The sequence below is a fragment of the Ptychodera flava genome, chromosome 18 (assembly GCF_041260155.1).
Source record: "Ptychodera flava strain L36383 chromosome 18, AS_Pfla_20210202, whole genome shotgun sequence".
Classification (NCBI taxonomy): Eukaryota; Metazoa; Hemichordata; class Enteropneusta; family Ptychoderidae; genus Ptychodera; species Ptychodera flava.
This window is the reverse complement of record NC_091945.1, coordinates 9,703,073-9,718,888: the sequence shown is the minus strand read 5'-3', so window position 1 is coordinate 9,718,888 and position 15,816 is coordinate 9,703,073. Positions and strand designations below refer to the sequence as shown.

The 15,816-nt window shown below is 35.9% G+C and overlaps 1 protein-coding gene across 1 annotated transcript; it reads right to left on the bottom strand.

The window, feature by feature from the left end:
* Window positions 1-293: 293 nt before the first annotated feature.
* On the bottom strand, window positions 294-1,175 carry LOC139117915 (integumentary mucin A.1-like). The gene has a single exon (XM_070681152.1). The coding sequence runs from the start codon at window positions 1,173-1,175 to the stop codon at window positions 294-296; it is 882 nt and encodes a 293-aa protein (XP_070537253.1).
* Window positions 1,176-15,816: the final 14,641 nt, after the last annotated feature.

Genomic DNA, 15,816 nt, shown 5'->3' with positions numbered 1-15,816 from the left:
CCTCTGTTGTACTGATAGTGGTAGAAAATGGTTGTTTCTTCCTCTTTTGTACTGATAGAACTAGAGAGTGTTGTTTCTTCCATTGTTGTACAGATACAGCTACTAATTGTCGTTTCTTCTCCTCAGTTGTACTGATAGTACTAGGAAGTGTTGTTTTTTCCTCTGTTGTACTGATGGAAGCAGGGAATGTTGTTTCTCTGTTGTACTAATTGTAGTAGGAACAGTTGTTTCTTCCGCAGTTTTACAGATACAGGTGCGAATTGTTGTTTCTTTCCTCGGTTGTACTTATAGTACTAGGAAGTGTTGTTTTTTTCCTCTGTTGTACTGATAGTAGTAAGAAGTGTTGTTTCTTCCTCTGTTGTACTGATAGTAGGAGGAAGTGTTGTTTCTTCCTCTGTTGTACTGATAGTAGTAGGAAGTGTTGTTTCTTCTTCTGTTGTACTGATAGTAGTAGGAAGTGTTGTTTCTTCCTCTGTTGTACTGATCGTTGTAGGAAGTGTTGTTTCTTCCTCTGTTGTACTGATAGTAGTAGGAAGTGTTGTTTCTTCTTCTGTTGTACTGATAGTAGTAGGAAGTGTTGTTTCTTCCTCTGTTGTACTGATAGTAGTAGAAAGTGTTGTTTTTTCCTCTGTTGTACGCATAGAAGTAGGAAGTGTTGTTTCTTTCTCTGCTGTACTGGTAGTAGTACGAAGTGTTGTTTCTTCCTTATTTGTACTGATGGTAGTAGGAAGTGTTGTTTCTTCCTCTGTTGTACTCATAGTACTTGGAAGTGTTGTTTCCCCCTCTGTTGTACTCAAAGAAGTAGGAAGTGTAGTTTCTTCCTCTGTTCTACTGGTAGTAGTAGGAAGTGTTCTTTCTTCCTCTGTTGTACTGATAGTAGTTGGAAGTGTTGTTTCTTCCACTGTTGTACTGATAGAAGGAGGAAGTGTTGTTTCTTCCTCTGTTGTACTGATAGTAGTAGAAAGTGTTGTTTCTTCTTCTGTTGTACTGGTAGTAGTAGGAAGTGTTGTTTCTTCCTCTGTTGTACTGATAGTAGTAGGAATGGTGTTTCTTCCTCTGTTGTACTCATTGTAGTAGAAAGTGTTGTTTCTTCCTCTGTTGTACTGATGGTGGTAGAAAATGGTGTTTTCTTCCTCTTTTGTACTGATAGAACTAGAAAGTGTTGTTTCTTCCATTGTTGTACAGATACAGCTACTAATTGTCGTTTCTCCTCAGTTGTACTGATAGTACTAGGAAGTGTTGTTGTTTCCTCTGTTGTACTACTTGTAGTAGGAACAGTTGTTTTCTTCCGTAGCTTTACAGATACAGGTGCGAATTGTTGTTTCTTTCTCGGTTGTACTTATAGTACTAGGAATTGTTGTTTTTTTCCTCTGTTGTACTGATAGTAGTAGGAAGTATTGTTTTCTCCTCTTTATTACTGGTATTAGTGGGAAGTGTTGTTTCTTCCTCTGTTGTACTCATAGTAGTAAGAAATGTTGTTTTCTCCTGTGTTGTACTGATAGTAGTAGGAAGTGTTGTTTCTTCCTCTGTTTTACTGATAGAAGTAGGAAGTGTCGTTTTCTCTCCCTCTTTTGTACTGATAGAAGTAGGAAGTGTTGTTGAACCCTTTGTTGTAGTTGAACTTTCTGATGAAATGTCTAGGGAAGACATTTGAAAGAAGTAGATGTGTCACTGCTTTTTTCCTCTGATGTAGTTTGTGCTGTGACCGTCACTGCATTTATTGAATCGAACAAAAACATTAGAGCATTGTAACTGAAGGACTTTTTCGAGTTGTACTTGTAGTTGTGGAACAATATCCAATATTCTACAGCAATCAGGTAATTCAAAAGTTAGGATATTTTTAAGGCATACATGAACAATGTTTAGGTAAGTTTTACATAAGTGTCATTGTTATCACTGCATGGTACTCAAATATGTTGACTGAAGTATATATCGTATACATGGTCTGTTATGGCTGCCTCTCTTATGTTACGATTATAATCATTATCATTAACATCGTCATCAACACATAATGATATTATAAAGTTGAATAAATAATCCTATTCGTATAATCCTCTTGATAGTATTGATTTAATTGCAAAGAAAAATTCACGCAACTTTTTGTCAAGACGTGAAGAACCAATGCCATAGAGTTGTTAATAGTGCATACATATGGAAATTCTTAAGTCTCATGTAAAATTAAATTAAAATGCACAATATATGTTATGAAATTACGATTGAAGTGAGTGACAGTAATACAACATGCCATATAATTGATATTATCGGATTCTTTTTAATCGAAACATCAACATCATTTACTTAACAATGAAACAGAAAGAGCATTAAGAGAAATGTTAAATTCATAGCGATCAATTTCCGATGTACTATTTGATAATTGATATAAATGTACTAGAAAATGGTCATTAGAAGTGCATATGTTTAAAAAAATCTTTAAATCTTAAAAGTGTCATTTTAGCTCACGTGTTCACACAAGTGAGCTAATGTCGTAGCGATGTATGTCTGTCCGTGTGTGTGTGTGTGTGCGTGTGTTAGTCTGCCTCTCTGTCTGTCTGTCTTTCTGTAAAGGTGACTTGCATATATTAATGAAGTTATGAACTATCACGATTTTTTCATATAATGGTTTCCTATGAAGACAGTAATGACAGTGTCCAAGAAATACTGCACAAAATTTCATGAAACTTTTTACAGATGACAATCTCAAAAACATTTTTATGATAAGGTGAGTGTAATGTCAATTACCTGCTCATTTGCATATTTAATGAACTTTTGTAATTAGTGATATAACTCCGAAATTCCTACACAAAATTTGATGATACCTGCTACAAATATTGATCTGATAGATATCTAATTGTACTGAGAAGCATTGGGCAGTGTCAAGTTAATAAATAGCTCATTTGCATATTTAATGAAGTTTCGTAATTAGTCATATAACTCCGAAATAACTGCACATAATTTGATAAAATCTGCTGCAGGTACTGATCCGACAGATATCTGATTGTTTTTGAAGCATTTAGTAGTCTAAAGTTAATTGAGAATTCATAACGAACTCTGTAACTAGTGACATGACTCTCAAATTATTACATCGAATTTGGTTAAACCTGCTACAGATATTGATCTGATAGATATCTAATTGTCACGTGAAGCACTGAGCAGTGTCAACTTAATAAATAGCTTATTTGAATATTTAAAGAAGATTTGTTATTAGTTATATAACTCTGAAATAACTGCACCAAATTTGATAAAATCAGCTGTAGGTACTGATCCGAGAAATATGTGACTGTGTTGTAAAGCATTTAGTTGTTTGAAGTTAATTAAGAATTCATCGGCATATATAATGAACTTTGTAATTAGTGATATAACTTTCAAATTATTCAAGCTGGACCAAATTTGGTGAAACCTGCTACAGATGTTGATCTAATAGATATGTAATCGTCGCGTGAAGACCGAGCAGTGTCAAGTTAATTAAGGGTTCATTTGCATATTTGATGAATTTTGAAACATGTGATATTACTCCTAAATTACGGCATTAAATTTGATGAAACGTGATAGAGATGTTAATCTGCTAGATATCTAATTGTCCCATGAAGAATGAAGGAGTATCAAGTTAATGAACAGCTCATTTAAATATTAAATGAAGATTTTCAATTCGTGATTTCACTCCGACAGGACTATGGGAAAGTTTAAACCTGCTACATATAAACATCTGACAGATATCTGATTTTTCTGTGAGTGTACTACTATGTAATGAACCTGATGTAAACCAAGTGCGCACATTCAGTTCACATCTTGTAACTATGTGTGGTATTCTATAGTGCATAATATGAACAATTTTATTTCAATACAAAACTATTTAAACCTGTGAATTTATATGTTTTTCTATTGATATAAATGTACTTCTCTAGAATATGGTGAATAGAAGTGTTTAGGTTTTCTGCAAACATTGTATTGAGATTTGATCTTGAGATATCTTTGTGTAATACATCATGAGTATTCCATGCAAACTAAAAAAAATCAATATAAACCTAGCTATATCCATATACCCTCGATAACATTATCGAAAATTTATGTAAAATTGATCAATCAGCTTTAACGCCCTCTTTCGCCACCACATAGTCTACCTTTTAGAATCCTATGATAGTCAACTGTTATTGTCATTTCTCATTCCCACACTTTTGCAATAAGCATTGTACACAAGCACTGTCAAAGTTTATTATCGACATTCTTTTAAACGCAAATGTTTCCTTAGATAATCTCGGAAAAGTGGTTTATAAAAAATTGTTTTGTGTCCCGTTCAAAGTTATCATCTGCATGATCAATTTGTTCTTAGAAGCCGAGAGCTGGATAAATATTACCGCCCGTTTTGCGTTTTCCCCGACTACTTTTCACTATCCAACATTCTATGGCTTTCAATTATGGCAACGCCGCCGTCGCTCAAACGTAAATATCAGATACGCAGTTTCATAACCTCTTTTCAAATACGTATATATACATGTTCTATGTACAACAATAATAGTTTCTAAATATCTATTTTGCGGTGGTTATGTTAATATGTTGTCTCGTGTGATTGGCAGATGGACGCTGGCTCAGCCTATCTAATAACGGACATCGTCATCGGTTAGAACTTCGCATGGAAAAGTAAGTTTACGTTAAAGCAGGGCATCTTTTCAATAATGACTGCCAAGAAGAGGATGGTGGCGATGCGGATGGAAGATTCCTTTTCAAAGAAAGCGCTATCAAGGGTGTTGTAGCACTGAATTGATGCAGAGAGTTTCCATTTTTCAGAAACAAGTAATGAAAGTGAAATGTACTTTATAGATGTACTGGTTGTAGCCTTCACTGCCATTTACTGGCTAATTAGAAAAGAAATTGCGAACAGGAAGATCATGTCCCTCTTACAGTTGGTAGAAATGGTTGTGTTTCAGAACTAAAATATTTCACGTATACTTCTAATAGGTCAATATGGGAAATGTTTCTTGTTTTAGGGGAAACCTTGTGAAAACAAGTATTACGCAAAGTCAAAGCAGGGCCTGTTTCGGCTTGCTGGCTGATGGGGCTACCGATGTCTCTGTTGTCAATCAAATGCTTGGTTTTGTACAATATCTGAGTAAGGAATTGGATAATAGTGACAACAAGATTTCTTTTTGAATAATGTTTTAGAAGACCTTGTACAGGGTGATATAATAAGATAGAAGAGTCAGAATTGGATAAAGAGAAGTTTACGTCATATGTAAGTGAGGGACAGTGTGATGACTGGAAAGTTGAATGGTGTAGCCACAAGAATCTGACTCAACATCTAAAGATATCCTGATGAAGATTAACAAGTGCAAATTTCTCGGTGCATTGTATATTTTAAGAGAAATACTCCAATCTCTTTCTATGCTGAGCAAGTCTTTTCTACAGGAAATGTGGATTTCTCGAACATAACACCCACAATTTAGTACAGCAAAGACAAACTCCAGCAAGTCGTGGACTCTTATTCACCGTTAATAAAATTAGGACACCAATTCAGACTGGAGAGTGGTTTCGAGGCCCTATCATATATGAGTTTAACAACACACAAACCCCATCATCTACAGAACTTGTTCGCTTACTATGTCGACAAGTTAATATAATACATGGACAGCAGGTTTGAGCAGTCATTACAATCTAAACTAGCTTCACATTGTTTGACCGAATGATGATGCCATCACGATCGCACCCTGCCTTCAAATATATGGTGATGCCCATATTATCAAGACAATCGGTTCTCATTACTATCAAGGATTAGGACTAGTTGAGCAAAGTATCAAGAAAAATCAGCTTCTGTCACTGGGCAAAATGCTTGATATACGACAATATACACACATAATATTATACTGATTCTGTACTTTGGTGGAATACGTTCAGAATGCAAATACGTATTATAATAATAAAATGCACAAGTACAGTGTATACTTGGTGTGCAAAGATCTGCATTACGTATACTCTTATTCTGCATAGATATACGCTATTATTGACGTATTGATATGTTCCATACAAAGATATACGTCACGAATACCATACCACTAATCTTGTCTTCCATATACGTCAATATACGTAAATATTCTGTCATGTGTGTCTGAGAGGCATAGCTTTAAGTACAGCTTTAGCAAAAGCATCAAAGTCTACGACTGGAACAGACTTTGCTTATGGTGAGAATCTAGTGAGAATCCAAAGTATATACCCGCTGCTGAGGCAGATAGGGAAATGTGCATGGCAATACCCATGTCTAATACTTTGTCAGAAAGTGGAGCAAGTGCTGTAAAGCGAATCAAGACCAGGTTAAGAAATAGACAGAATGCTCGATGTCCTCGTCCATGTGACAATAAATGGTTCTAAGGTTGACACTCCTCAATGTCAAGTTCTTTTGAAAGAGGCAGTGAAGCAATGGAAACTGGCGAAAAATAGCGTGATCATCATCCGCAGCTGCTGATGATGATCACGATGCAGTACATGAAACTTTTATTGCATGCAAGCACAATTAGAAGCCCTCCGTATCGAACCCGAGAGAGCAACAGCTGGCTTGAAACTTGGTGATTAGGCTACTGTGATAACAGTAAATCTGGCGACGAGGGTAAAGTTTGTGAGGACATTGTTCTGTAGTTTGTTGGTGTTGTACAGTTCTATAATACAAACCAAACAACCATTCTGCATTCTCATCATTTAGTAGAAATTCCCACTGAGTCTTAGTAAAATTTATATTAAGATGTCACAAGAAAACGCTACATGCAATCGTAAATTTCAATTTTCGCCTTGCGAGAGGGGACACCCTCCCCCTCGCGCGCTCACCTCGTTACTCGCTCTTCGCAATACCTGCGGCTACTTTTACAAGAAGGACAATACTGATCAGGGCTAAAAATTAACTTTTTTCCCTGGTAGTCTACCATTTTCTGACGTTGGTAGCCCTGTGACAATGGCTTGTTGGCCATGTATGTCACAAGACAAGAAAAGGCTATTTTTAAGATTCTGCCAATGAAGTGTGTTTTCTTCAAGAGTAATTTGATGTCATTTTATGTGAATAATACAAGGAAACCGGTATAATGGACGTTAGTGATACTGAAAAGTTTGGCGACCAATTGACACCCGTTTTAAACTCATAGAGTGGTATGCAAAATTTGATAGTCGTCATGACAACAACGGCCTTCTCAGCACTGAGACATACTGGAACAGGGCTAAAAGTAGACCACGGCATAAGGATGCATAATTTCCGTGTAATTGTGATTGATAAATTGAGATCAAAATGCAGGGAAAATGCTTTTCATTGGCCATCACTTCCAGTACCCTTTTCAGATATTTTAAATTTTGTTGCAAAGTTCTATCGCACGGACGCCTTCATAATTTGCATAACAAAGTCATAGTCTAGCCTTTCTGTGTCCCGCTGGGTTTGACTTCATTTAGCGCTTCCTAAAGTGACGGACTGGACATTGTATGCCAAGAACTGACTGAATTTCATGTCCAAGGTTTGGTCGTCCGTGTGGGGTACCATTTAATGGATTTTGGTAGCCAAGGCAAAAGTTAGTAGTCTGCGGACGAGAGACTACAGCTAATTTCGACCTCTGCTGATGATATGCATTGAGTGAAAAGTTGGAGAACCCTTGATGGTATTCTGAAATTCCCAAGGCCCCCTTGAACTCTCAGGGTTTTTTTTAATTTGTTTGCTTTTGTTTTTGTTTTGCTTTTCGTGTTCTGAACCCCATTTTCTGTTCCGTCACCTGCCGTTCCACCGAGCGCCCTCGACGATCACATCGTAAATGCCTGGTGCCATCGCAGACCAGTGAATGCACAGGCGGCCCAGACGTATTGAGTTTTTCTCACTGTTTTCTTTATCAGTTCCTCTCTTTCTTCATGCTCTGACTGATCGGAGTAAATAAAATGAATGAATTGATTTTATAACATAACCTAATGTCTTGACTCTCTTTTCATTTTACACCCCATTACAAGGACGTTTATCTCTCATATACAAGTCTTAGCATAATCAGTTTTGTTGACCTATTAATTATAATTACATTAATTAATTAATTAATTAATTAATTAATTAATTAATTAATTAATTAATTAATTAATTAATTAATTAATTATTAATTAATTACAAGATGTGTATATGAAGATAAACGTCCTTGTAATGGGGTGAAATATAAAAAAGTAAAAAGGCTAGGTTAGGTTATATAATCGTTTATTTTATTTTCTCCGATCAGTCAGAGCATGAAGAAAAGGCGGGGAACTGATAGAGAAATCTGTGAGAAAACTCAATACGTCTGGGCCGCCTGTGTGCAGATTTGTGCATTGATAACGCAGAAAAGTCCTAAGACTTATGTCCACTGCAGTCCAAAATAATACACGACTTAAAATGACAGCGAACAAAACTCACTAATAATTGACAGTAAACAGAGAAACAAAATAGTCCAAGGAAAATACCAAAACACGGGACAAAGCTAACAGAACTGATTATATGATTGCTGGATCTTGCGACAAGAACACTGTGTAAATAGTTTTTTTACTTTCCGTTTAAAGGCACAATTAGAGAAAACATTCCTGATGTTACCTGGTAAATTATTCCAAAGTTGTGATGCTGAATAATGAAACCCATTTTGTGAAACTCTAGCTCCAAGTGGTATATAGATTTAGACTGTCAAATTTCCACGTCGAGTATTAACTATGAACATTTATAATTTTGTCTCATGAATACAACTGAAGACAAATAACACGGTCCTTGGCCATGAACTACCTTAAGCATAAAGTTTAGATTTAAATACAGTACACAGCCATTTGTTCAACTGAAAGCCAGCCTTATTTCTCTAAATGAGTAACATCAATGTGCGCGCGGGGATGCAGATTCCCATCTGATAACTTTGTTTTGTGTTCTCTGTAAGCGACATTTAGTCGTTGCATTAAGCCTTGAATACCAATACGCACATGCGTAGTAGCAAATACAGCTAATTGATGCATGCAGTCTGTTATACAGCCACAGTGATGACAATTAACTAAAAGATAATTAACATTGTCGGGCAGCCTTCTAAGGCCAGTGAGATATTAGACCGAGCATATCAATTAAGGTGCAGCTGCATGTTGCCAACACAGTTTTTTTTCAAAGCAATATTTATCATTATAGATGACGAGAAAACCCCCTCATACTATATATTTTCAATAGCAGAGACTCTAAACGTTAGTATGGTAGCAGTAGCTTACTCGAAGGATGAAGTGGGTGTATATTTTGGGTAAAAAACTCAATTTCGGTATTAGTGATAAAAATTGAGTCACAAACTTCACGCTATTTTCTGAAATGTAATATTTGACTCGAAAGAAGAGTATTGGTAGAAAAACGACCATTGTATTTTGCATTATCTATGCTCGTTCTAAAATGGCAAGGGTTGAAAGACTGACACTTAAAAAAGTGATTCAAATCATGATCAACAAAATTAAAATGCGTCTTATACAAAATGTTAGCACTTTAACTGCCAAACAAAACAATTGTTTGTTATATAGCATGTAAAGAACATGGTGTGAAAAGTTAAGAAATTAGACCCAGCCAGAGCGAAATTAAATTCTTTGGAAATTTTAAAATTGCGATGAAAAGAAGCCAGGAAATCTAGTGATTTGCATACATTTGCATAAATTACCACTTCTTTATCACGCAACTTATGACTGCTTGACATGCTAAAAATTTTAATATTTGGTTGACAAATTCATTAAAATTGAATGAATATTTGCAAAGTGATTTTTGAGAAAATACGCTGTGTTGGGTGCAATGTCCCCCTTAATTTGTCTCTATAGAACTTAGCTGATATAACACGCAATTCACTTAGCCACTTTACAAAGGAATGGTATTTCAACTGGGTGACAATGATAGGTAGGACGTTTAAGTAGTTAATACGGTGTCATGCATCATACTACGGTCGAAATGACACATTGTATCGTATCGTACAGGTAAAAACTCTCTTAAACCACGACGATTGTCATGTACAAATGAGATAGTATATCATAGAGGTGCGGTTCCATCATCCTTTGACCTTAAGGTAAAACGCGCCTCGGGACAGATATTCGCACTCTGAAACTTTTACAATTCTTTTCTGGTATACCACTTGTGTGGGTTCATCTTAAAGCTCTCGGTGTAAGAAAACTTTTCAAATTTTATTATTGTCCATGGAGTTAACATAGAAATGGTGGCAATTTTGAATTTAAAATATATGCAAATTTCTGAATTCCACTAACCCTTTTTTAGGGGTTCAATTTTACAATCAATGATTGGTGTCAAACTTACGGCGATTTGTATGGAGTTTTAGCAAAAACAAACAAAAGGAATGACCAAAGAGTCTATAAAAAATAATACGAACGTGGCTTCATTCTATCTGAACAGGTTATTAGAAGCAGAAAAGAGCACTGTTCTTCGCAAAAATAAAATTTTCAAGTTGACAAAGAAAAATAAGTGCCATGCTATGTTTACGTTTATAATTACACTTTGAATACTGGGAAAATGGCTCAAAGTTTTGAAAATGTGGTGTTATATGAAGTGTTAGCGAAGACTTTTGGACTTATAATTACATACATTTAAACTAGAAATTGATTTTAGAATTACACTGAAATGTTGATTCACTATACATAATGTAGTCCATAAGGAAACTAATATAAAACTAGCTAAATCTGTGTATTTGTAGACGCTTGATTATTGATATTAACATACCTGATTTAGTTTGGTGTTTAAAAGAGCAGATATGAACAACAAATATGATATTGGAATTTAAACCAAGTGATTTTTTAAATTGTACAGTTCAAAAAGGATTATTTGAGAGTTCAAAGGTCAAATGAAAAGTGATGTGTTAATTAAGATATTGTATTCATATGAAGCAGAGTTCCTAAAATCTCTCGACAAAGCAAGTTCTATGAAAACTTGCAAGGCGTTTTAACAACAGGCACAGATATATTGATGATCTGATTAGTTTAGAAAATCCAGACGTATCAAATTAATTATATCATATTTATAATGATGAGTTGGAACTCAAAGAAACAACCGAGGGTAAGAACTCAGCTTCATATCTTGATCTGTTCCTGCAAGTAGGTACTAATGAGCTACACACTGAGCTGTATGACAAAAGGGATGATTTCGATTTTGAAATCATAAATATCCCCACTTGTCCAGCAGTATTCCATCAGCATCTGCTTATGGTGTGCATGTGTCTCAACTTCTCAGATATTGTAGGGTTTGTGACTCCTACGCTGATTTTCAAATGAGACACAGCTCATTGGCATCAAAACTAGTGAGACAGGGATACACATCCAAAAGACATGTGAGAACTTTCAAAAAGTCCCGCGGTCGATATGACGACATAGTGGCCAAATATGACACCTCGGTCACTCAAATGATTAGCGACAGCATTACGGCTTTTTATTACTTATTGCAGTGATTCATATACTGTATCATTTTATACAGTATTTAGACAATTTTGGGACCAATCTGACGGGTGTAGCATGCTATAAGGGTACGCTTACCCATTCCGGACACCTGGTACCACCACTAACTATCAGTGGTTCTTGGTGGTCCTACTTAAATTTGCAATCACAAATGTTCCATGGATCTGGTAATGTATTACCTTGAATTGAAATGATTATTGGACCAGTTTTAATGTCATATTGATACAGACTGTAACATCTAGGGAGGGCTACTGTTTTTGTGCATGGAAATTGGGGAGGGTCACTCTTTTCTTACAAAAACTTTTGAAGGGTCACTTTTGTACTCCTGGGCCTTAGGGTGCAAGCGGGTAATGAATCAAATCAGATGAATTTTGGGGGTCACAGTTTACAATTGATGAATTTGGGGGGAAACTTAATTCGGAGGGGTCGCTTTTTGCATTTTATTTGTAGCTTACGTTCTACCGATCCCTCCTCCGATAAAATCGAATGCTCCCTAAGATATATTTTGTACATCATTTTTTTACCAAAACGATTATGGTTACCAATCTGTGTTCAAAACGTTTTTAGAAGAATTATGAACTGCGATGTTCATTAATTTAATATTTAACACACTTCTATATTACTTTAAGTGCAATATGACCATCACAATATTTATCTTTGAATGGAAAGTCATCGCCGAGACATGCCAGCCCATTTCGTTGTATTTCGTTTAAAGTTTGAAACAGACAATATATTTTTCTTTACATAAGCACATCAATTATGGTGGAGATTGGCTTCATTGGGCTGCGAGGAAGCCACTTTTTAGGAATTTCTCACTCTTGCCGACATAGCTCAGATATGCTTAGGTCAATTTTTCTCAAGTTTGCCGCCATCACCTAAAATCGTCACATGTGATTTTATTTCCAAACGCAGCATAAGAAAGACCAGGACATAAATACACCGGGTAATGTACACCATTGGACCGTGTTTACACGTTAGGTCAATGATACAACTTCCTCCCACAACACCCTGCATATTCAGTTGATATCTCGCTTTGTGATAATTGTTTACTATCCTTTCGCGACTTAATGATCGGTCGGCCACTGGGACCCTTTTCGGGTTTATTAGCAAGTATGCCCCAGAACACTTCGAACATGTGACGTAAGCTCTTGCAAAAATCAGAAATTTGTTGGAAGCAGGCTTTTGGTGGATATTTCGAAACTGACCACTAACATTACAGCGATAACTCTATGAAAAGAAAATGTGGCCAGACCCGATGAGTCGACGATATATATCAAATACATGTGCAATTTACAATTTGTTCACATACAGAATAAACTCCACGAGTATGTCAGCAGTGTTCGATGATGTTACAAGACGTTTTAAAACATCCATGTACAGTCCAGGTATGGCGCGTAATTTGATCTCGCTGCCCACTGTTTTGTATACCTGCAACCGCTCGACTACTGTTTTCATGTATTGTCATGGTGCCTGTATATAATTATTATTATTATTATTTCACTTTATTTCGGACTAAATATGTCCATAGAAATCTCAGTACAATAATAAATTAAGGTACAGATAAATAAATATCATAATACACACTGAAGTAGTGATTTTAGTGGTGCATTATCATGCAAAAAAAACAAAACACCACAACCGCTCAATGGAAAAGTGATTTTATCCACATTTTGCGGAGATCAGAAATAAAATACATGCAATCATAAACTTGACGTACACTCGTATTTCCACTGCGTGATAAACGTACTATAAAACCATACATTTGTTTTCTAAGAAGAGCATCAAAGTTGCACAGCCCATTTGTGACAAACATGGAGCTGGCACTACTTCGTCTCTCATAACCCAAAAAAATACGGGCGGCATTGTTGTAGGCAACTTTCAGTTTTCTTATGGCATCAGCAGAATATTTGAACCAGAGGTGGCCACCGTACAATTGAGAGCAATACACTCTAAAAATTCTACATTTCACTTGAAAAGACCACATGGAAAATTTCCTTAGCAGCATATTTGCTGAGACATAGAATGCTCTCCTTTGTCGCTCAATATCGCTATCGTCTCTAAAGTTATGTGTTAACAAAAACCCAAGATATTTCTTTCTTTCGACAAAAACAATTTTGACACCATTGAGGTAAACAGCGGGAATGTGCTTAACTTTAGAACTATCTGATGTGACACACAAACATTAGGTCTTTTTCGTATTGAAGTCAGTGTCATGAGTATTACTATAAATGCTGCAAATGATGACTAATTTCTGTGTCCCTTTCACAGAGGGACTTATCAGACAAATATCATCAGCATAAAAGAGGTGATTGATGAACATGCCACCAATATTACAACCTGTTCGTGAAGTTTCAAGTTTATAGCTTAAATCATCAATATAAATATTAAATAGTTTCGGTGACAATATTCCACCCTGCTTAACGCCATTTTTCACGTTGAAACCCTCTGAAATGCAACAGCCCCAACGGATAAAAATATATTGCGACCTATACCAAACAAAGAGAAACCTGACAAAGCAAATAGGCACTTTACGAAAAATCAACTTTTTAAACAATGTCCAGTGAATGACACGATCAAATGCTTTGGAAGCATCCATGAAAGTTACAATTACGTTGCTACCATGTTTTCTTATAATATTGAATAATTTCTTTCAGAATGAAAATGCACATATTAGTTGAATGATCCTTTTTAAACCCAAATTGGTAATGTGAAGTTTCAAGAAAGGACTCAATTCTGTTCATTAAAACTAATTCCATAATTTTCGATGCAACAGTCGATAATGCAATAGGCCGGTAGTTATTTTTGTCATTTGTATTCTTATTCTTATCTTTAACAATGGGGACTAAGATGGTATCCGAAAGTCTATTAGGACAAACAGCATGAACAAGCATCGAAGTAAAACACATGCTAAGCAAAACTGACACCTTGTCACTGGCGTACACAAAATGCTCTGCAGAAAGTGAGTCTGGACCAGCAGATTTACCTGTTTGTAGATTACTTATTGCATTACTAACATCATTGGGTAAAATAATGATATCCACATCACCTTCGCAGATATGCTCACGCCACATTCTGCAATATTTGCATCGCCACTACAGCAACTTACGTTATTTGGCTTGGAAGAAATCATTGCATTTATTTTATGAACTGAACGCCAAAAATTACTATTGTTACCAGAGTGAAGACTTTTAGCCGCAGCATCGGCTTTAATTTGATCTTCATTACGTCGACAGACTCGCAGTGCACACTTAAATTGCGCTTGAGTACGACGTTTGAATTCAAAAAGTGGACCATTTCTAGGTTTTCCACAATCACGCCACAAAGTGAAAGCATCGCGAGCAATAGAGTGGATTTCTTTCAAGTGATCATTCCAACCTGGCACCTCATTATTGTTACTTTTATGCACATTGGGAATTACGTTTTTACTAGCGGAATACAGACTGTCAATAATATCATTATAGAACTTTGAAATACTTTCAACGTGTGATTTATCACTGCAATGTACATTCTTACAACTTAAAGCATTTGTAGGAACGGATATGTTACAGAGAAGCCTTTCAGAGATATCGGAATAAACCTTGCGCTGGTGATCATTAACCTTTGACCATTTCACCGTGCTTTCAGCTTTATCATCAAGACCACTATTACGATCAAATGATGGATGTACAGTAAAATCGCAATTTATACTGAGTGAAAAGTGATCTGATGATATTGCATCATATAAAATATACATAGATGTAAAACACTGATGAGCTCAATAAGTAAAAATACAGTGGTCTAATCAAGATGTAGTGCTATGAATGTCACAGACGTAAGTGAATGAGTTTTCATTTAGCAAAACCATGTAAGAGGTCACATAATTATAATCACAACAAAACTTTCTCTAGTTTTACAGAAAAGAGAATTGTAATCAGCATTCCAATACCAATTACCATAGTGTTATGGCAATCACTTGATTGAACTATTGAATGGATTTTAGCCAAATAATCTGTGAATATATCATGATTCTCCCTACTACAAGTAGGCCAATAAACACAAAAAATGAGAAGTTTACATTCACCTCTGTTTAGTTCAACACCAATGATTCTGTTATCCTGAAAAGGTCTTACTTTTACGGCATAACCTATAGATTTTCGCCATAATATCGCAACACCGAAACCATCGGTCTTCAACTAACAATCGTTAATGTTGCAGGACACATGATCTGTAGATTATGCTGTTCAAAAGCTCTTAGCTTTCAGATTTAACAAGTTGAGGTGACGAGAGTCCACTTAAAAGAGAGTGTTACGCTGCATTCTCAAATACTAGTGAGAGGGGATGGAGGAATTCAGGGGGGAATGTGAAATTCTTGGGCTAGCAGAGTGGACTTGAAAGTTTTGCTTTATATACGGG